This window comes from Physella acuta, unplaced genomic scaffold, assembly GCF_028476545.2.
Source record: "Physella acuta isolate Inbredline_101_S28 unplaced genomic scaffold, ASM2847654v3 ptg001640l, whole genome shotgun sequence".
Classification (NCBI taxonomy): domain Eukaryota; kingdom Metazoa; phylum Mollusca; class Gastropoda; family Physidae; genus Physella; species Physella acuta.
The window spans coordinates 54,807-73,743 of record NW_026733154.1 but is presented as its reverse complement, the minus strand read 5'-3'; the positions used below and the strand labels follow the sequence as shown (position 1 = coordinate 73,743).

Below are 18,937 nucleotides of genomic sequence, written 5' to 3'. Positions count from 1 at the left end.
TGATCACATAAATAACATTTTAAACATCTAACCTTGGTTATGTGAGTAGCAGTGCTGGTGTCTCTTATCTCCCTGTTTAAGGCTGAAGTATTACTGGATGATGTGTATAGCATTTGGTCATCAACAGACCGCCTACTCCTTGAGCCGCAGGTCACTGTGACATCAGTTACGTTACAGGTTACTGTTGTACACACATCTCTAAACAAATCCGACCCTTGAATCAAGGTGAAAAACTTTGTCCTGATTTCTTCTGTTGATGTGGGACAGCTGTTTGAATAATATTGGATATTTGGTTTGGTCTCTATGGAAGGAGTTGAGGACACTGTAAAAAAAATTTGTTTAAAAAAATGATTATCCAAGATTAAGTGACATTTGAAGTTAAGATGATGTGAGAATAATTTGCGAGTATTATTTATGCTCGACATGTATGGTAGTAAGTTTGCATAACAAATGGTTAGCTCTAGATCTACTCATACTATTACAAGAATTGATTTTTTAAATTTTCATTGTTTATAGAAGTTGATGGGTGTGTTAAAATCTGCTTTCAATTCTGAATAATGCGTACATATACGTTTTTTTAGTTTTGACTTACAATTATGGATTTTTTTATAAAGGCGGATTGAACTTACCAATGCATGTACTTCTTAAAATAATACTTGGAAGCCACTCCCCAGTTTTTCTCCAGCAGACGTAAACACCATTTTGAGGCGAGCCGGCAGTAAGCGTGTAGTTCTTTTTACATAGTACAGTACACACTTCCTGTTGGTTGATCACATCACAAGCCACAGCTCCAAAGGTTGGAGCTTCTTGCTTGCTGCAGAATTTTGCTGGAATAAAGATATTTCATAATTCATATTATAACTTGTTTTTTAAACAGTTTTACAAAAAAAAAAAAAAAAAAAACTAGCTAATTTACTGTTAAAATTCTATAGACATTTTTTAAAATGTGTTATATACACACAAAATTAAAACGAAACATTCAGATCAAAACAGTGGTGGATATTTTATGACAATTAATTCGTCTTGACTAAAATAAGCTAAAATACATAGTGAACTATAAGATGTTTTGAATGCATACAATCGCAAACAGGTTTAGCATTTCCATAGTCCCAGTAGCCTGTGCCAGGTAAAGTTTCATTTTTCCTGCAAAAAATGCCTGGGCTTCCAACTACAGCATTGCCATTGCTGCATGTTATGTTGCATGTGGCACCATACACATAACCTTGGGGGCAGTTGAAGACCATTAAAGATGTCCCATTTTCTTCCAGACCAATGAAAGCTGGATTCTGGCATAGTATAGCTGCAATACATCATATATTAGATAGGATAACTTACTTTATATATATATATATATATATATATATATATATATATATATATATATATATATATATATATATATATATATATATATAATCTGCAAATGCTGGCAACATAGGGTATGTATTTATAAACACTAATGGAGTAGATATAGTTAAATTAAAATGGGGGAGAGATATATTTAATGTTTTCAATAGCTGACTTACCTCCAACAGTTACTGTAAAATTACAGTATGCTTTATTTCCTGCAAGGTCAGATACTGTAGCCTTGACATGTGTCGTGCCTATACTGAAGGCTGTATTTGAAGCAGGGAGGTAACTAACATCAATTGTTGTATTTGTGGTATCAGTTGCTTTAACCTGCCCCGTAAAAGACACATATGTTGAGTACCCTAACTGTTCAGCATATACCGATACGTTGGTACAACTCACAATGGTCGGAGGTTCAGTATCTGTAATTGAATGAAAAGAAAATGCCCTATTTTTTAAATTATGTTTTAATATAAGGTTTTCTGTTTTGAGATATACTGTTTTATTAATATATATATTTTTTTAATAGACAATATCAGACTTCATAAATAAATTTAATTTTTTATGAAATTAAAAAGATTTTTTAGTTCTTATTACCTATAATATAACAAAACCAATAACTATATTGACACTTAATTATAGATTTTTCACTATAGGGCTTATTCTAATAATTATTTTTGCTGCATATATATTTTTCTTTACAAGTTTATTCTGTAATCAAATTATATTCTTGAATACATTAATATACCTTGACATACGCCATGTGAACTCCATGTTGTATTTGACAGACACACAACAGATGTGCTACCCTGAATCTGGTACCCTTTATAGCAAGTTACTGGACAAATGACCCCAAATGTGTAGGTGTTGTTTGGACAATTGACCTCACCATTCACTACAGCTGGGGGCTTGCTACACAAAGCTCCTTTAAAAATTGTTAAAACACACTTTTTAAATTATGCAAAGGTTAGGAATATTACAAAACCTAGTATTGATTTCTTAGCAATATGATGAACTATAATTTATAGGACAGTTCATGATGACATCACACACTGCAAATTTCCACCAAGGTACCCGCTGTCATCAGATAATCACTGTTAAAACCAATTAGCAAAAATAATTTTAATACTTATTGTTAGGAAATACAAAGTTTAAGCTACATCAAATTATTAGAAATCCATTTTCTTAGAAAATTGTGAATGGCCCTCATTGAAATTAGGTTGATCTTGACAAATTCTAATAGTCTGGGATGTCTTGTTTTGCCTCTTTCAAGATAACCTTTACTCTTCACTATATTGATGTTATATTTTTTCATTGTAGAAAAGTAAATAAGCTTAGGAAAATTTTATTGATAGGCCTATTAAAAATAAAATATTTTGCCCATTATTAGCCTATAAACTATAATTCCTAAAATATATATTTTATTAGACTTATTATTACATATAGTCTGCTGTACTTAACTTTGTTTTTTGAAAATGAAGATTAGAATACAAATTTCCATGTAATAAAGATTTGGCATTGATTTATTATATATGAAGAATACACAAAATTTGCCCGCGAAATTTACCACCAAATCCTATAGTAACTTTTAATTCAGTAAAAAAATCATAACTTTAAAACGGAATGTCCAATTTTGAAAAAGTAAACTGTTTTGTCTTATTATGATGTAGTTCTTTAAGATGATATGTTTTTTAACCTAGGTATATCATTTTGAAAATTCTCTCAAATTCCCTACTAGTGGATTACTTTTTAAAAAATTTACTTTGACAGGTTGTTGTCTTGTTCTCCCATTTCCCTGTCTCAAGACAGCTTTGAACCGTCGCCCCAGTCAACTGGAAACCTTCAGTGCATGAGAACACACAATCTGACCCTACAGCGTTGTCATGGCTACAGTTGACCTTGGCCTGGTCGGGTACGCTGATGGCTGGACATGTGTTGACTGAAAATAAAATCATATAGGTAGTTTTTTATTACCTTACATTATATCATATATTTATGTTTTACAAAATTAGCTGGTGAAAATGTATTTATGTTTAAACATTAGATAAAGTTTTCTGTTACACCCTGTTAACACTTGTGACATATAATGTTACATTATATATGTCTAGAAAAACAAATTTGCAGTAAGTATACATGCTCCAATAAAATGCATTTATTGCGATGTTTTTCTAGGCAAGTATATGACTTACTGTTAGGGTTATAGGACTGGTAAGTAGGTCACCAACCAGTTCTACGGCTCAATAAAACCTGTATGAGCCATAGAACTGGTTGGTGACCTACTTATTAGCCCTATATTTAAGTTTAACATTTGGCCAAAGGTTTTAGTAATGACCAGGGAAGGGATAGAAAAAAATAGTCCAGAATGAAGAAATGCCTTAAAATGTAAACTAAATAAATACAAAAATTTGTAAATTTTTAGTTAATTTCACAGGTATAAACGAATTATGTCTACCTTTAAAAAGAATTATTTTAGGTTACCAGCCTGAAACTGTCAAAAAGATGCTTGCCCACTCCTCACTAAAAGTAAAAGCTATAGCATTCTGTTAATCATTTCTTAGTTACAGAAATTGTGTAGTAACTTACATGTAACATTGACCAAAAAAGAACATGTGGCATGATTGCCACTTTTATCAGTGGCTTGCACAGACACTACCGTCTGCCCAACCGGAAACAGCTGCCCTGAGACAGCACTGCTGGAGACTGTAACAAACTCGTTGGAGTTGTCCGAGACTGACCAACTGCCCCATGTCACAGAAACAGGCTGTTTCTTAGGCTTGGAGACGGCGGTAATGGTTGATGGGCACTTCAGTACAGGAGGCTGGATATCTGAAATATGTAAACAAAATTAAAGGTTTGTTACTTCAAACATCATACAGGCACTTTATAGAAGTACGTAATGATAGTCTTGTGGTTTTAATATGGTTAGACTCTTATGATTTGTAGGAATTTATATACTAGCAGGGCAGGCGCTACCTATAAGGCGAACTTGGTGGTCGCCTAGGGCGCTGGCCGTAAATGGGTTGGAAAAAAAAACCAAATCGAAAGTTTGTCCCCGGGGGCACGAAAAAAACTGCGGGGGTGGGACACTTTTAATAAGTTTTGCCAAGGGCGCTAAATAACCTGGCGCCGGCACTGTATACTTGGATACATTAACTAATATATCATTACTAAATTGTTGTTTTTTTTAAAGAATTAAATGTAACTAACACTATACCTAACTAAAATGCATATGTATGTAAACAAATAACACAATTTTCAAGTCATTATTTATATTGTTAGGTGTCCTCTACTCTGCTCAAACTGATGGTCTTAAACCCAATGCCTACAATACACACTCTTACATTTATTTAAACCTAGTTTAAGACCTATAACTATTTTTGAAAACACATTCCTATACGGAGACACGTTAAGACTATTATCACTCTAATGAACTCTTATGTTCTATAATCCTATTCCTAATGAAATAAAAGGCTAAAGAAACATGATTATAAAGTGATAGGCATATGTTATATATATAACCTTACTATAGCTAATACTAATAGACTTTAGGCCTAGAAGTCCGATCCGTTTAATGCCATTAAATGTATATCCACAATTATTCAACAATGGTCATTTTATTTTCGTAACATATGCAAAATGTCCATAGTGAATCCATAGGGCCACACAATAAGTCACTCACCCTTGCATGAACCAGCCATAGACCATATTCCATTGGATAAGCAAGTGACGTAGCTAGGACCGTTAACTGTGTAACCGTCCTTACAGTAAAGATATGCCACAGAACCAGCAGCTAAACTGTATGCTGACCACAGTCCATTTGAAATAGTCGCCGGCGATTGGCAGACAGGTCGAGCTATAATTTAAATAGAACAATTAGACATCAAGAATAGCTTGTAAACTCCATGTCTTTTACAATAGTTTCTATAAAATCTCTATCGCGTTGGCTAATCACATAGGTGGCTTGGGTACGAACTTAAGCAGTAATTTGGAATTTGTATGTGTTTTAATGTTCTCACCTAGAAAGTGGACAGTGCGAAATCTTAAATTATTTATTTATTTATTATTCATATGAGGTTCGCGAAAGAAAGAAACCGCCTCATAATTATTATTACTCTGATTCTGATTAAGGGAATCAAGGGTTTTGTTTTAAAAGTTTGTTTCCCAATTTAAAAAATACAAATAGCATGTGCCACTGCGACGCATACACAAGGGACGTGCTACCGCCACCCACTTGCAGCGCAGCGCAGGCGCTCTGCTAGCATCATATTAACATACATAGAGCCAACATATCATTATATTTATACTAACGTATAGGCCTAAAGATTTTAAGGGCTATATTGATCTATATGTAGAGACCCGAACATTATTGGTGATTTGTGATATTTTTCTCTAATTCTGCCTATGCTAAAAATAAATTGTTCGTTATATTTTTAGGCAAACCCTCCCTCTCTTTTGGTCATCCACCACGATGCCTTGTAGCTATACATTACAAGCCAGAGGCGTAGCGAGGGGAGGGGTGCTGACCGCACCGGGTGACACCATTTAGGGGGGTGACACCAAGGCAAAAAATAGCAAAATATATAGAGAAAAACTTGAGGGGGGGGTGCAAATCAAAAGTTTGAGGGGGGGTGTAAATCAAAAGTTTGAAAGTTTGTCCCGGGAAGGGTCGCTACGCTTCTGGGGGGGGTGACACCATTAAGTGCCGCACCGGGTGACACCCGACCTGGCTACGCCACTGTTACAAGCATATTATGCTTATAAAAGTATTTCGTATGTACAAAATGTGGCCTTAGGACGCCTTAGGTCGTACCAATATAGACATATTTACTTACGCACACAAGTTGGTCTTTGGCCATTCCAATACCCAAAAGCATTACATGTAATAGTACTTGGACCTTGTAGCACATAACCAGAATAGCAACCATACGTGCAGGATTCTCCATACAAGTAAAAGAAAATTCTATATAAACGATAGTTGGCACAAGTAACATATCCATTCGGGATTGTGTAGACAGTCAGGCCGTAAGAGTCAGAGTAAAGACATCGGTAATCTGTTATTAAAAGACAATAGGTTACTTACTAATTTAGTTGTAAAAATAATTTAAAAGTTTTAAGGACAATACAATCTCAGGTTAAGCTATATGATTTCAGTAAAGAATCCCTAAAAAACAAAACAATCTCACAGCAGGCTATAGACAGACACACAGATAGATCTAGATATTCTATTTCAGTAACTAGCAATCTGCATTGCCGTACATGAAACGGTGAAACGGGAAGTACAATAGGCCGTGGCGCCGTATCGATCTTTGGCTTCATAGGTGACACTGTATGTGCCTGGAGAATAAATGTATGACCCTGGTCCTGGTCCATATGTCTGGCGTGTTCTGCAATTTAAAAGAAAAAGAAGACAAAAATTTACTTAATTTACTTAATCTAACACCTTATTTTAGTCTGAAGAGAGGGGTAGCTAGGGGAGGGCGGTTGAGACAGCCGCCCCAGGCGCCGACCCCTTAGGGTCGCCAAACGGGATTTTAAAAAAAAAAACCTATTCTGAGTTTCATTACTGAACTATTCACAATCAAGTTGAGGAAATAGACTGCTACTTGGCCTTATGGACTAATTTAACTATCTGCTTCATCGATTGTTTGACCCGATAATAAAACTGCTACATGATACTGACTAAAAGAGGCGCTTTTTCGCTACCTTCAATAACAATAAATGAGGGTGGGGGGGGGGGGAATCTCGATAATTCACCCCGGGCGCCGGAATGTGTCGCGACGCCACTGATTTCTAGAACCAACGCCGAGTTAAATATCGTATTCATTTTGCTACATGTTCTAGCCTATTCTAGAGTGTAAATTAAACCCTTCCACTCAGTGTAAAGATAGTGTTTTACGTACATGCCGTTTAGAATGTATTAATTTTCTTTTACACACATACCATGGGGGTTACCAGCAAAGAGAAATAATTATAAACTGATGGGATTGCGGTCATTTTAGTTTGCGCTCAAGTGTGCGTTTTGAACAAGTGTTTTATCCGTGTCATGTGACCTCATGAAAATCTGGATGGATAAGGTCTCAGAGCTATAATAACCTGATGTTTTCACATTGTGGGCGTTGTGGAATGCATATAACCCTAATGAAGGTATGGTAATATTTCTTCTAGTGCCGCATGTTGCGGACTAGATTTTTAATATGTTTAATTTTAAAATGTAATATTTGTTTACTATATATTGCAATTTTTCCGTTACCTGTAAATAGAATTTATTCAGTTTAGTTACATATATTGACTAGATTACGAGGCTGCTAGGCTTTAACATCAATCCTTAGATAAGTTTTTATTTTATGCGTTTAAGAATAACCCATTTCGCTCACACTATTTTAGGGCTAAGTCGTCCTATTACACAATGAACTCTTAATCTAGTCACTGTATTCCTCTACGCCAATGTATAGGTCATAGTAAAGATCATCGTAAAGAGTCACGGTAATAGTCATTGTATCTAAACGGCACACCCCTACTGCACTGTGTATGCCTCTACGTCCAACAATGTGGGTACCCATCACCTGCCATAGGCAATAAAGTGTGTTCTGTTTGGTCTTCAGGGTCAAACTTTAAAAGCGTTAAATCTCTGTGGGTGATCAACTTATTGTATTCCCGCTGGGGCAGTGTAACATTTTAATAAGGAATCTATTGTATGTTTATGTTATTTGAAATCAAAATCAATATATTTTAAAAAACTATACAAATACAATCGGCGGTGACCCGAACCTCGGTGCGCTATGCAAAAAAAATATTGGTATATGTATATATATATATATATATATATATATATATATATATATACACAACGTCCTATATAGATAAATATAGTAATAAAATATACCTTAAATATCCGTCCTCTTTATCATACGCAGTTGCAGCAGACCAATATACCCACTAAGATATTTAGAAGTACATTATATATATATATATATATATATATATATATATATATATATATATATATATATATATATATATATATATATATATATATGTATATATATGCTTATATATATACTTATATATATATATATATATATATATATATATATATATATATATATATATATATATATATATATATATTTATTTATTTATTTATTTATTTATATATATATATGTTTATTTGTGTGTGTGTTAGTGTTGTCTCTGTGTTGATGTAAAGTATTTTAACCATACAATGTAACTTTAAAATGAGTCCATTTATCTAGTTTTGGCATTTACAAGATATCATTTTATATTATCTAGAGACTAGTGCATAAACTGGTCATCTTTACCACACCATTCCACCATATCTAAGGGTAAGATAAATAGCAATTGTATATTCCCCCTTTACTCACTGACATATCTGACCTACAACAAACCTAAAAAAAAACACCACGCAACCTGCCCTACATAATAGGTTGGCTCTTAAACATAACTACATATCTCATATATCTAACTAAATGATGGAGTGTTATATACAAGTAAGGTGTTATAGAATTTATGTTCGACCTCAAACTTACAGTAGGTAGGCCTGTTACAAATACATCGGCGATGACAGGACAATATACGGTTGGGTAGTGATTAATAAACCCTGCAAGCAAATCAGTATACAAGTACAATTTGATAACATTTTTAAAAAAAAGATGAAAAGTTAATGAAATTGACTAGGTTCTACGATTGAAATTGACTAGATTCTACAGTTTTTTAATTGCAGAATTTGTAACACTTGTCAAATATAGATTATATTCAGAACATCTAAGGGTAAGCTAAAATATGACAGGCTATATGATACTATACTAGATTTATCTAGACTGCTATACCATTCACTCGCATTACCCCTAATGCGTAATTAGGCGGTGGGGGGGGGGGGGGGGTAAATGTTGCCTCATCTGATAATACGTATAGCTTATTATTATTAATCAAAAAAATGCAACACAAATGACTGTTTTGTGTCTAAACGAGATTATATAGCGAGATCCTGATTTCGAGAATTCAGACACGATGTGTGATGATGTCTAGTTTATAGTTGTAACATTGACTAGCGCCAAGCTTGCAGTTTAAAATAGATCAAATTCATATTTATGCATTAGTATATGCTTCATCAACTCTTAATTTTGTAGATTGGTAATACAATTTTTTGTATTAGTCTATGCATGTAGCTTTGTTGAAAGATTTATCTTGTTTTGTCTAACTTTTCAAAACGTTAATGGGGTTAGACCGAATCGTAATGTTGAAATATAAAACATTATTTGGATTTAAAATACATTGGTTTGATGACATATAAAAGGTTCGGATTTCTAGTATATTTAATCTTAGTCCCGCTTGGAAAATCTACTGCAAACCATTTTTTTTCAAAGATACCGTTTCCAATTAATTAATTAAATCATTCGATTCAATATAGCTCAGTGCTTCTTAACCTTTGTGGTGGTACAAACCTCACCAGTTTCATTTGGGAATTCCCCAAACAATTCTTAATGGTTCCATTGTCCGCACTAACGAAATGTGATCGAAAATCATACAATTCGAGTTTGATTCTTCCCTTCCGTCAAACCCTTTGGGTTCGATCGAACTCAGGATAAAAACCACGGATCTAGCTGTTTTAGTTATCTCTATTAAATGTTCCTTTCTGTTCTTACCTTGTTAAACCTAATCGGATGCTACTGAGACTATACAGTTACAATTATAATTATTTTATTAAAAGACAACAGACTCAGATGAAAAAAAGTAGATAACGACGTACAAAAACTCCAGCAGTGTAAATGACAACTTCGGTGCCACCAACCACAGTCACATACAGTTCTACAAGAAGTTTGGTAAACAAAGTTCCAGAACCGGGCTTTCCTTACTAGGGCGGTGGTGTTTTCTTTCCAGAGCCCTCGGGTATCTGTTGATATATAGTTAATGCTTTAGTAGGCTACTTATTACAATATTTAATACAGTAATATTTAAGGGTTACCGGGGTAAATGCTTAGACAAACTTCAAAACTTTCATAGTTTTTTTATTTTATTATTTAAAAATAGTATTTTAGTGGGATGACCAGCAAGTAGCCTACACAAGCTATATATATATATATATATATATATATATATATATATATATATATATATATATATATATATATACTATATATATATACTATATGTATACTATATATATAATATTAAGCATGACAAACTGAGACGTTATCAAATAAGATCATTATGGGCGGTGCAATCAGTAACTACGTCATATAATTGTTCTTTAAAAACCTCATGTGATTAAAAAAATGTGTTTAAGTTGTCTCACTATACGATGTCCAAAGTCCGTTGCGGCACTTGTACATCTCTGAGCTCCCAGACACTGGATCCGTCATGCAGGCTGTTCCGTGAGACACTGTCGTGCCATTTAAGTGGCCATCTTGAGTACTGGTGATGCCATTCTTTTTCATCTTTGGGAGATCAGCAACCGATGTGTTTGAATAGCTTAACCTTAATTTAATTTTATATATACAATATAATTATATCGACGAATGAAATATTTTAAAAAATCATTTTTAAAAACAAATATCACTTGAAATCTAGCGTGTTTGAATTCAAGCCACGAAATTATTTGAATTAATGCTTTTTGTTGTAATCCACATTTAGTGCTGACATTATTGCCTTTTATCGTAAGTACTTTTAATTGTAACCTACAAGGATGTTTGAAACAAGACACAATATAATATATCAGTCTTATCAAAAGCCACAAAGAGAACGGCAATGTAACCGTGTGTAGCAGTACAAGTAGTTCATATACTAGAAGGTATTCTAATAAAGCGGATACCTCTCTGATTCAACAGAGTCCAGTTCATCCAGGTACTCTTGCAATGCTGTCATGCCGATACAAAAGTCTTTTTTCATTTTTGGTTGCAGCTCACAGCCCTTAAAATAGGAAATTATAAACGTATTAATTAAAACTTCCGACTGGGCTCCTCTAACTATTCGTGAGCCTTGTAGTCTTGCGTTGAGTTGAAGCAGCCCTGTTGTCTGGAGGTTAAATAACAGGAGTTAATTGACGAGAGCCCTTTTGCTGTGGGTCAGAATCACTAGAGATTTTAGTTTTGACTAAATGGAGAAAAATTCGGAGGGCAATAAAAAGACACAAACGAAAAAACATTTTCCAGGGAAAAAAAGGCGCAGATCTGATTTGTGAAAATCTCGATTTCGACTTTTTGCACGATTACAATACTTTATCTATACTTCGTTAACGAGAAAGTAACAAAAGACACAAATAAATTATACACTACTATTTAAATAACCATAAAGAAAAGCGTGGATCTCTTCCTAAATATTAGTAAAGGTATCCAATAAATACTAAAGTGACCCACGCTTTTCTTTATAGTTATTTAAATAGTAGTGTATAATTTATTTTTAGCTTTTTAGTGGATTATTATATAAAAGCTTGTTATTAAAACGTTTTTCATGAATTTTTTTTCAGTACTTCAAACCTAACTAGTCTGCATCATGCAGCACTTGTAGTAATAATACAAACCAGTAATATAATGTACAATAACTTCATTATGTATACATAACTAAGTTAACCTAAGCAACATCACCGTCCGTTTCATTAGCAGTCTGGGGTTTGAAAGCCCCAGAGGTCACATGACATGGGAACACGGGGAACATCGCTCACAGAAGAGCATAAAAAAATACATCAACAGTTGTGGTCCCACAGGGCCCGCAACAAAATAAGTTACAAATTATCCACCCTGACTGGTAACCATAATATGTGTTACACTTGCTTTCATCTTTTTATTGCTAGCTTTGAATTATCTTGAAATGCGAGTTTCCATCTCATTACAACAGTAGTCAATGGGCTGCCTTTGTTTGTTTTTTCTTAAGTATCAAGTAGGCTACCCATCAGGGTGGCGATTCACCTCGAGTCCGGGCCGAGATCTGAACTCGAGACCTTCGGCCAACCAGTAGAGCGCTCTATCACCCGACCACCTAGTCCAATTATGCAGAAAGAATATATAACATTCTTCTCTCAGCACCGAGTAAAGAATAAGTTGCCTGCATTGAAACGGCTTTATACAATAACACACAGCTGATTTCATCAATTGATCTATATTTAAACGATTTTCACAATAATTGGTTACTTACAGTAAATTTACTTAATAGTTTCTGCTCACTTCGAAAGTGGCCTTCCGTGTATACAATATCGAACATTTAGAGTAAAGAATCGTTTCGAAATACTTCGATTGATCACGTGTAAAATTTTAATATCCAATAATTTATGCTAATAGGTTACAATATCCTACTGAAAGACGACAAAAAAAAATTTAATAGCTGCTAGTTTATATTTTTTTTTCAACAGACCAGTATTTAAAAAATAAATAAATAAATGTGTTAATACAAATATAGCAAAATTTTCCCGAGCATAAAGCTTATTCACGAAAAGTCTATACGAACCTACATATAATACTTAGAGAATAATTAACATTTAATTAGCTGGAATTTGATTTTTTCGAGAACAGCTGTAACAAATAGAACATACTTCATTCAATATTACCAAGTAAATAATTTAAATTATTTAACAAACCTTGTGTTCAACATTCGGACTGTTTGATGACGATGCAGCAATTACGTAACAGGTCGTAAGTATGTAAAACCGTTTCAAAAGTTGCAATCTAATGCTGGTCTTCATCGTTGATAGAATTTAAAGTTTAAGTAATTTCAGTTTTCATATTTCAAAATATGAGTTGGAAATTAAAGGTGTAAAGACCCAGTTAAGAAAAGTGTCTCAATATATATAGGGAGTTTAAACGCGGTTGCTTGGTATTTTTTGTTTGGATCAAAACACGTTTATGCATGCAAACTTAAAAAAAAATTATGCATATATCCAAAATGAAACAAAAACAATAATTACATCAGCATTAAACAAAATTATGTCATTTGATTTGCGTTCATTTGCATAATTATTTAAAGCGTCTTTTTCTTAGAATTTAACCCCCCCCCCCACCCCTTCGTTTTGTATTGTGCTTTGACACTTAGGGCGAATGTAGCTGGCAAATGCAAATTTAAGTCATAGCTTCTCGATGTAGATTAGACACAGAGGCGTAGCGTGGGCGGGGCGGGGGTGCGTGACATTATTTAGGGGAGGGGGGACACCCAGACAAAAAATTGCAAAATGCTCAGAAGAAAAAGTTCTTTCTGCCTGTTTCATTAATGATTAACTAAAGTTAAATTGTCTTTTATGTGCAAAACGACAACTATTATAAAAAGTTGGGGGTTACACCATGACGTAAACGTGTTAACTATAGAGAAAACAATGCTACATCCAACTGTATTATTAACAGACTAAAGAAAAACATCGTTACTATTAAGTCTACAGTGATTAAAGATATACGTATATGTAGGACGACACACACAAACACACATACATACATACATACATATATATATATATATATATATATATATATATATATATATATATATATATATACACCACAAAGTGCCGCACCGGGTGACACCCGACCTAGCGACGCCACTGATTAGACATAAAATAGGCCAACGTTCTAGCCATAGCCAACCAAATGACTGGGATCAGACAAGCCAATTATTTTTGGGAAAAAAATTGACGTCTCCATAATAGAATGGTGATTCCTTCTGTGAGACATGTTGACACTTCTATAAAGCTGCGGGTTGAAATTTCGTCAAAATGGAGCAAAAATCGAAGCAGTATTAAGTCACTACCTTCGGTTGTGTAGATTATAGTCAAGCTAATGTTAATGTTAATGTTAACGTTAATGTTAACGTTCACGCTTACGCTTACGCTTATGCGTATGCTTAATATATTTGTTTGCTTTTGAGACTGTGTGGGGAATGGATGGGTGTGGGTGCCAGTATCGGTGTCAGTTCCTGTTTGTATTCGTGTTCGTTATTGTGTTGTTAATTAGGCTTGTGGTTTGTGTTTTAGATTGCTTTTGTGTTTGTTTTTGTGTTTTGTTTGGTTGTGGTAAGTGTTAAGTTTAAAGCTTAAAGTTGTTGTTGGGTTTAGGGTTTGCGTTATTTTGTCAAACGTTAATGCCGGGTATATGCTACTTAATAAACACACACGTCATGGTTCTTTACAGATAAATTTTTTTTCACCGCCGGGACGGCTAGTAAATTATAAATACCCATTGTGTTCAAATATCTCCAGTGTTAAAAAGTACGACGTTTTAAAATTTGGGTTTTTATTTATTTTCGATACCCTAAAAAATACCATGTAGGGGGGGGGGGGGTATTTCGTAACAAACAAAGTATTTGACACAAACTTAATCTTTTCAACGCAACACGCAGACACTTATATACAGCATACACTCAATTGTTTCATACCTTAAAAATAAGTACATCATTTAAATTAATTGCAATGAAATTGTTTTTTCTCACGTTTTGATAAAATTAAAAATGGAAGTAACAGTGCAAAAAAACCAACAAATTGTGTACATTTTAAATATCTCCAAATATGTTCTGATGAAAGAACGAAGACCTACTTTATAAGAATATCAAAAAGGAAGGTTTTTGTAATTAATTTCAGCGAGATAGTAACCTAGCAGTAGGGTGCTGTTTGGTTCTAGCAAACCCCAGCAGTCATTTTAGCACAAGACATCCTGCACAGTACGTGAGTCAGGGGTAATAATGGATTTAACTGTCAAACTGTTTACCGCCCTTACAGATTACCTTACCATTACCGAAATCTAAGTTCAAGTTAAATCTCCAGTGGCTTTCAAGTATCTTCCCCTTCACAGTGTGTTGTGAACGCTTATGTGAAAAATCACTCAGCTGTGAAAAATAACAGCTTCGTCGGTTAGCTTTAGTCTTCTTATCTCCTTTTTAATTATTGAACAAAACTGTCTTTTAGTTACATTTTATGGTAAATCCAATGTCAAATTCTATTTCGAAAATTGATATTCTTTCATTGTCATCGCAGATAGATGTATCTGGAAAGTGTGAACGAAATCGCGGTAAAGAGGGAAGGGCTAGGTGGACTGGGTGGCGGGGGTTAGAATGCTGAATGTGCGGCAGAGACATTGCTCGTAGAATATGTCTACTGCCAAATGCATTGCCATTATATACGGTTATTCAAACGTGTAGATTTAATAAAAGACGGCATTGCATGACAGTAGGAAGGGCCGTGAATGTCACATGGGTACATTTCAAAGGATCATTAATCATGTATCATTCTTTACATTTAACGGCGCTATTCATCGTCTAGAGGTGTAAGGCGATACCTAGAATCAAGAGATCATAAAAGCTGACTGCAATTTGTTTTTACGCTTTTAAATAAGCGTCGTGCGCAGAGCGTAACGACCTAATCCGGCCCCCGGGGCGGACTATCCCGTTTCTACATAGTTATTTCTGTCTTTGTAAAAGCGTTGTCTCCACCCCCCCCCCCCCTCCCCCATTTTTCCAGTTGGAAGGTTTGTGACGCTTCTTACGACATACTGTCCCTGAACATTTTTGGTGCCTCAAAATTGCTACAGTTAAATCAGTGTGCAAAACCTTTTAGTCGTTTATTTTTGTTACTTTGACTGTGAATAATTCGATACTTCAGCTTAAAACAAGCTTTTAACTTAAGTTTCTGCCTCTTTTGGCGCCCCGTTCGGGCGGCCCCACCTGCCCTTCCTTAGCTACGCCACTAGTCGTGCGACTGTTTCAGAACTGTGTGATTAAGAAATGTGGTTAGGTTATATATTTGTATATATTCTACTTGCAAAGCGTTCACACTGCGTTGCGCTCGGGTGGCGGTAGCACGCCCTTGTGTTTATGGGAAACAAACTTTCAAATAAAAAAAAAACGTGGTTCACTACATCTGAATCAGAGTTTGAATCGAGAGGCGCTTTCTTTCTAGCGCGAACCTAATATGAATAATTAATTAATTAATTAATTATTAAACCAAACCTCAGAAAATTGTTATGATTTAGAGCCTTTCACGTAATTTGAGATATCCCTCTGTCTACTTTCTGGTTGGGAACATTAAAACAATCCATTTGACAATGACTGCTTAGGTTCCGTGCCCATGCTTCCTAAATAATTAGCTGTCATCTTTCCTAGGAACTCTGAAATAAATTGTTTAAAATATTTTGAATTATTTAACATACTCTCCGCAGAGGCGTAGCGACCCGTCCCGGCGCCCGGGGTGATCTTTTAGTTTGGCGCCCCCATATATATATATATATATATATATATATATATATATATATATATATATATATATGCGTGTGTGTTTGTGTGTTTGTGTGTGCGACAGTCTGGAAAAAAATTAACAATTACGCTGATTGTCGTTCCCTAAAACATCACTGGACGCCAATCAAATTCCCCTTAAGATGCCGAAACGAATAAAAAGTAGAAAATGAAAAGAGCTTAGAATAGTGGGCTTTATCGAACCTGAGAGGTTTTGTAATTCAGTCTCAGGGCTTCCGCGGAGGTCAAGACACACGCCCGACTCATAGGATTCACGATCGGATTTGTCGTTGTGGACGATACAACTATTAAGGAGGGTTCGGTGATTGCGCGTATGAAACTGGTGGGGTTCGGTTCTCCAAAAATTTAAGAGCCACTGCTTTAGAGTGTATTTTGTAGAAGGTGCAAGCCTTATTTGGTCTACTTTTGGTCATGTCTTTAGAACAATTTCGATATTAGTAGGCCAATATTGCAATTTTGAATTATCAGTTAGGTTGAACAAAGTAATAATCAGTACAATATACTAATGTTCTTCTCTCTTAAAATTTTGGCAAAGAGTGTTGCTTCGCATCCACCCGCTCTGTCAGTCTGATCAGATTGCGATACAAGAATCTGTTATATTTATTTCTCTTTAATGCAATGATCCAGGCAAGATGTAATGCAATCAAGTAAAGTATCTGGTCTATCACGATCAAGTTGAGAGAATCGTAAAAATCGTACAAAGAACCAGAGTTTCTTCCAGGCATCACTTCGGGGAGGGGGGGGGGGTGGGGCGAAGCACCCCGAAAAAATTCTACCGCCCCCCCCTCCCCCCGAACGAAATGAAATTTATATAATTTATATAGAAAATAGAAAATATATACTTTTAAGTATACCGTCCCCCCGAAAATTTCTAGTGCCCCCCACCGCGTGGGGAAAAAGTCTGGAAGAAACACTGCAAAGAAGTAGTCGCGTTATTACTTAGCAAAACTGGGTAGTGAAATCGTACATTAAGTGTTAATACAATTGATTTCTTTTCTAAGTGTTAAAAGAGTTATCTAGCAACCGATCCAGTACAAATCCTGCGATTTTTGTTAGTGAAAAAGCGCCCCACCCTCTTGGACAAAAATGGTAGAGCGGGTTTTAAACGCCACTAACTCTTTTTACTTTCTCGTATATACGAAGTATAGAGAAAGTCTTGTAATCGTGCAAAAAAAAATCGAGATTTTAACAAATCTCGACGTTTTACACCTCACTGATACGGAAAAACATAATTTTGCAATCTTGTCCGTATGTCTGTGTGTCTGTCTGTCTGTGTGTCCGTGTGTAAACACGATAACTTGAGTACCGTTACAGCTAGGTTGATGAAATTTCATATATAAGTATTTTAAAAGTATTAAAAAGTTCCACTTCCGGTTATCGGAAATCGCTCAAAAATTGATACTGATCTACACATTTGGCATAATAGTTATATATGAAATTTCATCAACCTAGCTCACGAACATTTACAAATGTACACACAGAGTCGTAGCGACGATAGGGAGGGAAAGACGGTTCCCATGGACGCAAAAGTCTTTCGGGCAAGTGTCCATTCGGGAAAACGTCATTCGGGAAAGAGTCTTTCGGGTTTGTGCTAGACCCCATCTGCCACTACTAAACGCCGGTGGGAACCATTCAGAGGCGTAGCGATGGGGAGGGGGGCCGAGCGCCGACCTTAGGGGCGCCAAAATGGGTTGGAAAATGTAATCGAATGTTTGAGGGGGGGGAGGGTGCAAATCGAAATTTTATTCCCGGGCGCCGGGAAGGATCGCTACACCTCTGGAACTATTCATCCATGACAAACATGATCCGTTTACCGGGACATCAAATTCAATCCGTTTGACGTCAGCTATTAGAATTATTAATTTCGTCATTTAAATGATTACGCCATTGATTGTTACCCGACACTTATCGTATCCATAGATCAGCTAATTTAAAAATGCTAATTTGTCCTCTATGTGTCCTACTAGGCTCTAATTTCACCATTCTCGTGCCAATAATGTGTTCTATTAAAATACATATTACACTTCGAAACACTCGAACTAAGATTAATTAATTTATACGCCCATTTAATAACCAGTTTTGTATTAATAGCCCTGCCAATAACATTCTTAAAAAGGTCTTTGCGTCCTGTTCACTTGAATATAATGTAGTTTACGTAAGGACAATTATGAAATTTAGTTTTCTGCGTAAGTTCAGAATTTAATTTTAAAAAAAATAGTAAACCTACGGATAATTAACCTAATTAAAAGTAAATATACATGCCACATCTCTACCCAAATATAAATATACTTCTGTTAGTAAGCCTACCCCTCACCCTAAATCTACATCTAAATCTATACCTACGCATTCA

At 35.1% G+C, this 18,937-nt stretch overlaps 1 protein-coding gene across 2 annotated transcripts in view; it reads right to left on the bottom strand.

The window, feature by feature from the left end:
- LOC131929503 (uncharacterized) overlaps positions 1-13,115 on the bottom strand; it is a 29,270-nt gene extending 16,155 nt beyond the window's left edge. Inside the window, exons 1-16 of one of the 2 annotated variants that reach the window (XM_059285753.1) lie at positions 12,938-13,115; positions 11,180-11,277; positions 10,664-10,845; positions 10,118-10,261; positions 8,898-8,968; positions 8,234-8,286; positions 6,607-6,734; positions 6,183-6,401; positions 5,030-5,203; positions 3,934-4,176; positions 3,113-3,289; positions 2,099-2,275; positions 1,527-1,772; positions 1,079-1,300; positions 630-827; positions 33-322 (exon numbers count right to left, since the gene is read on the bottom strand). In XM_059285753.1, the coding sequence (XP_059141736.1) occupies positions 33-322; positions 630-827; positions 1,079-1,300; positions 1,527-1,772; positions 2,099-2,275; positions 3,113-3,289; positions 3,934-4,176; positions 5,030-5,203; positions 6,183-6,401; positions 6,607-6,734; positions 8,234-8,286; positions 8,898-8,968; positions 10,118-10,261; positions 10,664-10,845; positions 11,180-11,277; positions 12,938-13,042 (2,727 nt within the window). In that variant the 5' untranslated portion in view covers positions 13,043-13,115. Of the gene's footprint in view, positions 1-32; positions 323-629; positions 828-1,078; positions 1,301-1,526; positions 1,773-2,098; positions 2,276-3,112; positions 3,290-3,933; positions 4,177-5,029; positions 5,204-6,182; positions 6,402-6,533; positions 6,735-8,233; positions 8,287-8,897; positions 8,969-10,117; positions 10,262-10,663; positions 10,846-11,179; positions 11,278-12,937 lie in introns of those variants that run through there. The other variant, XM_059285754.1, reaches the window with a different exon arrangement.
- Between the last annotated feature and the right edge of the window lie 5,822 nt (positions 13,116-18,937).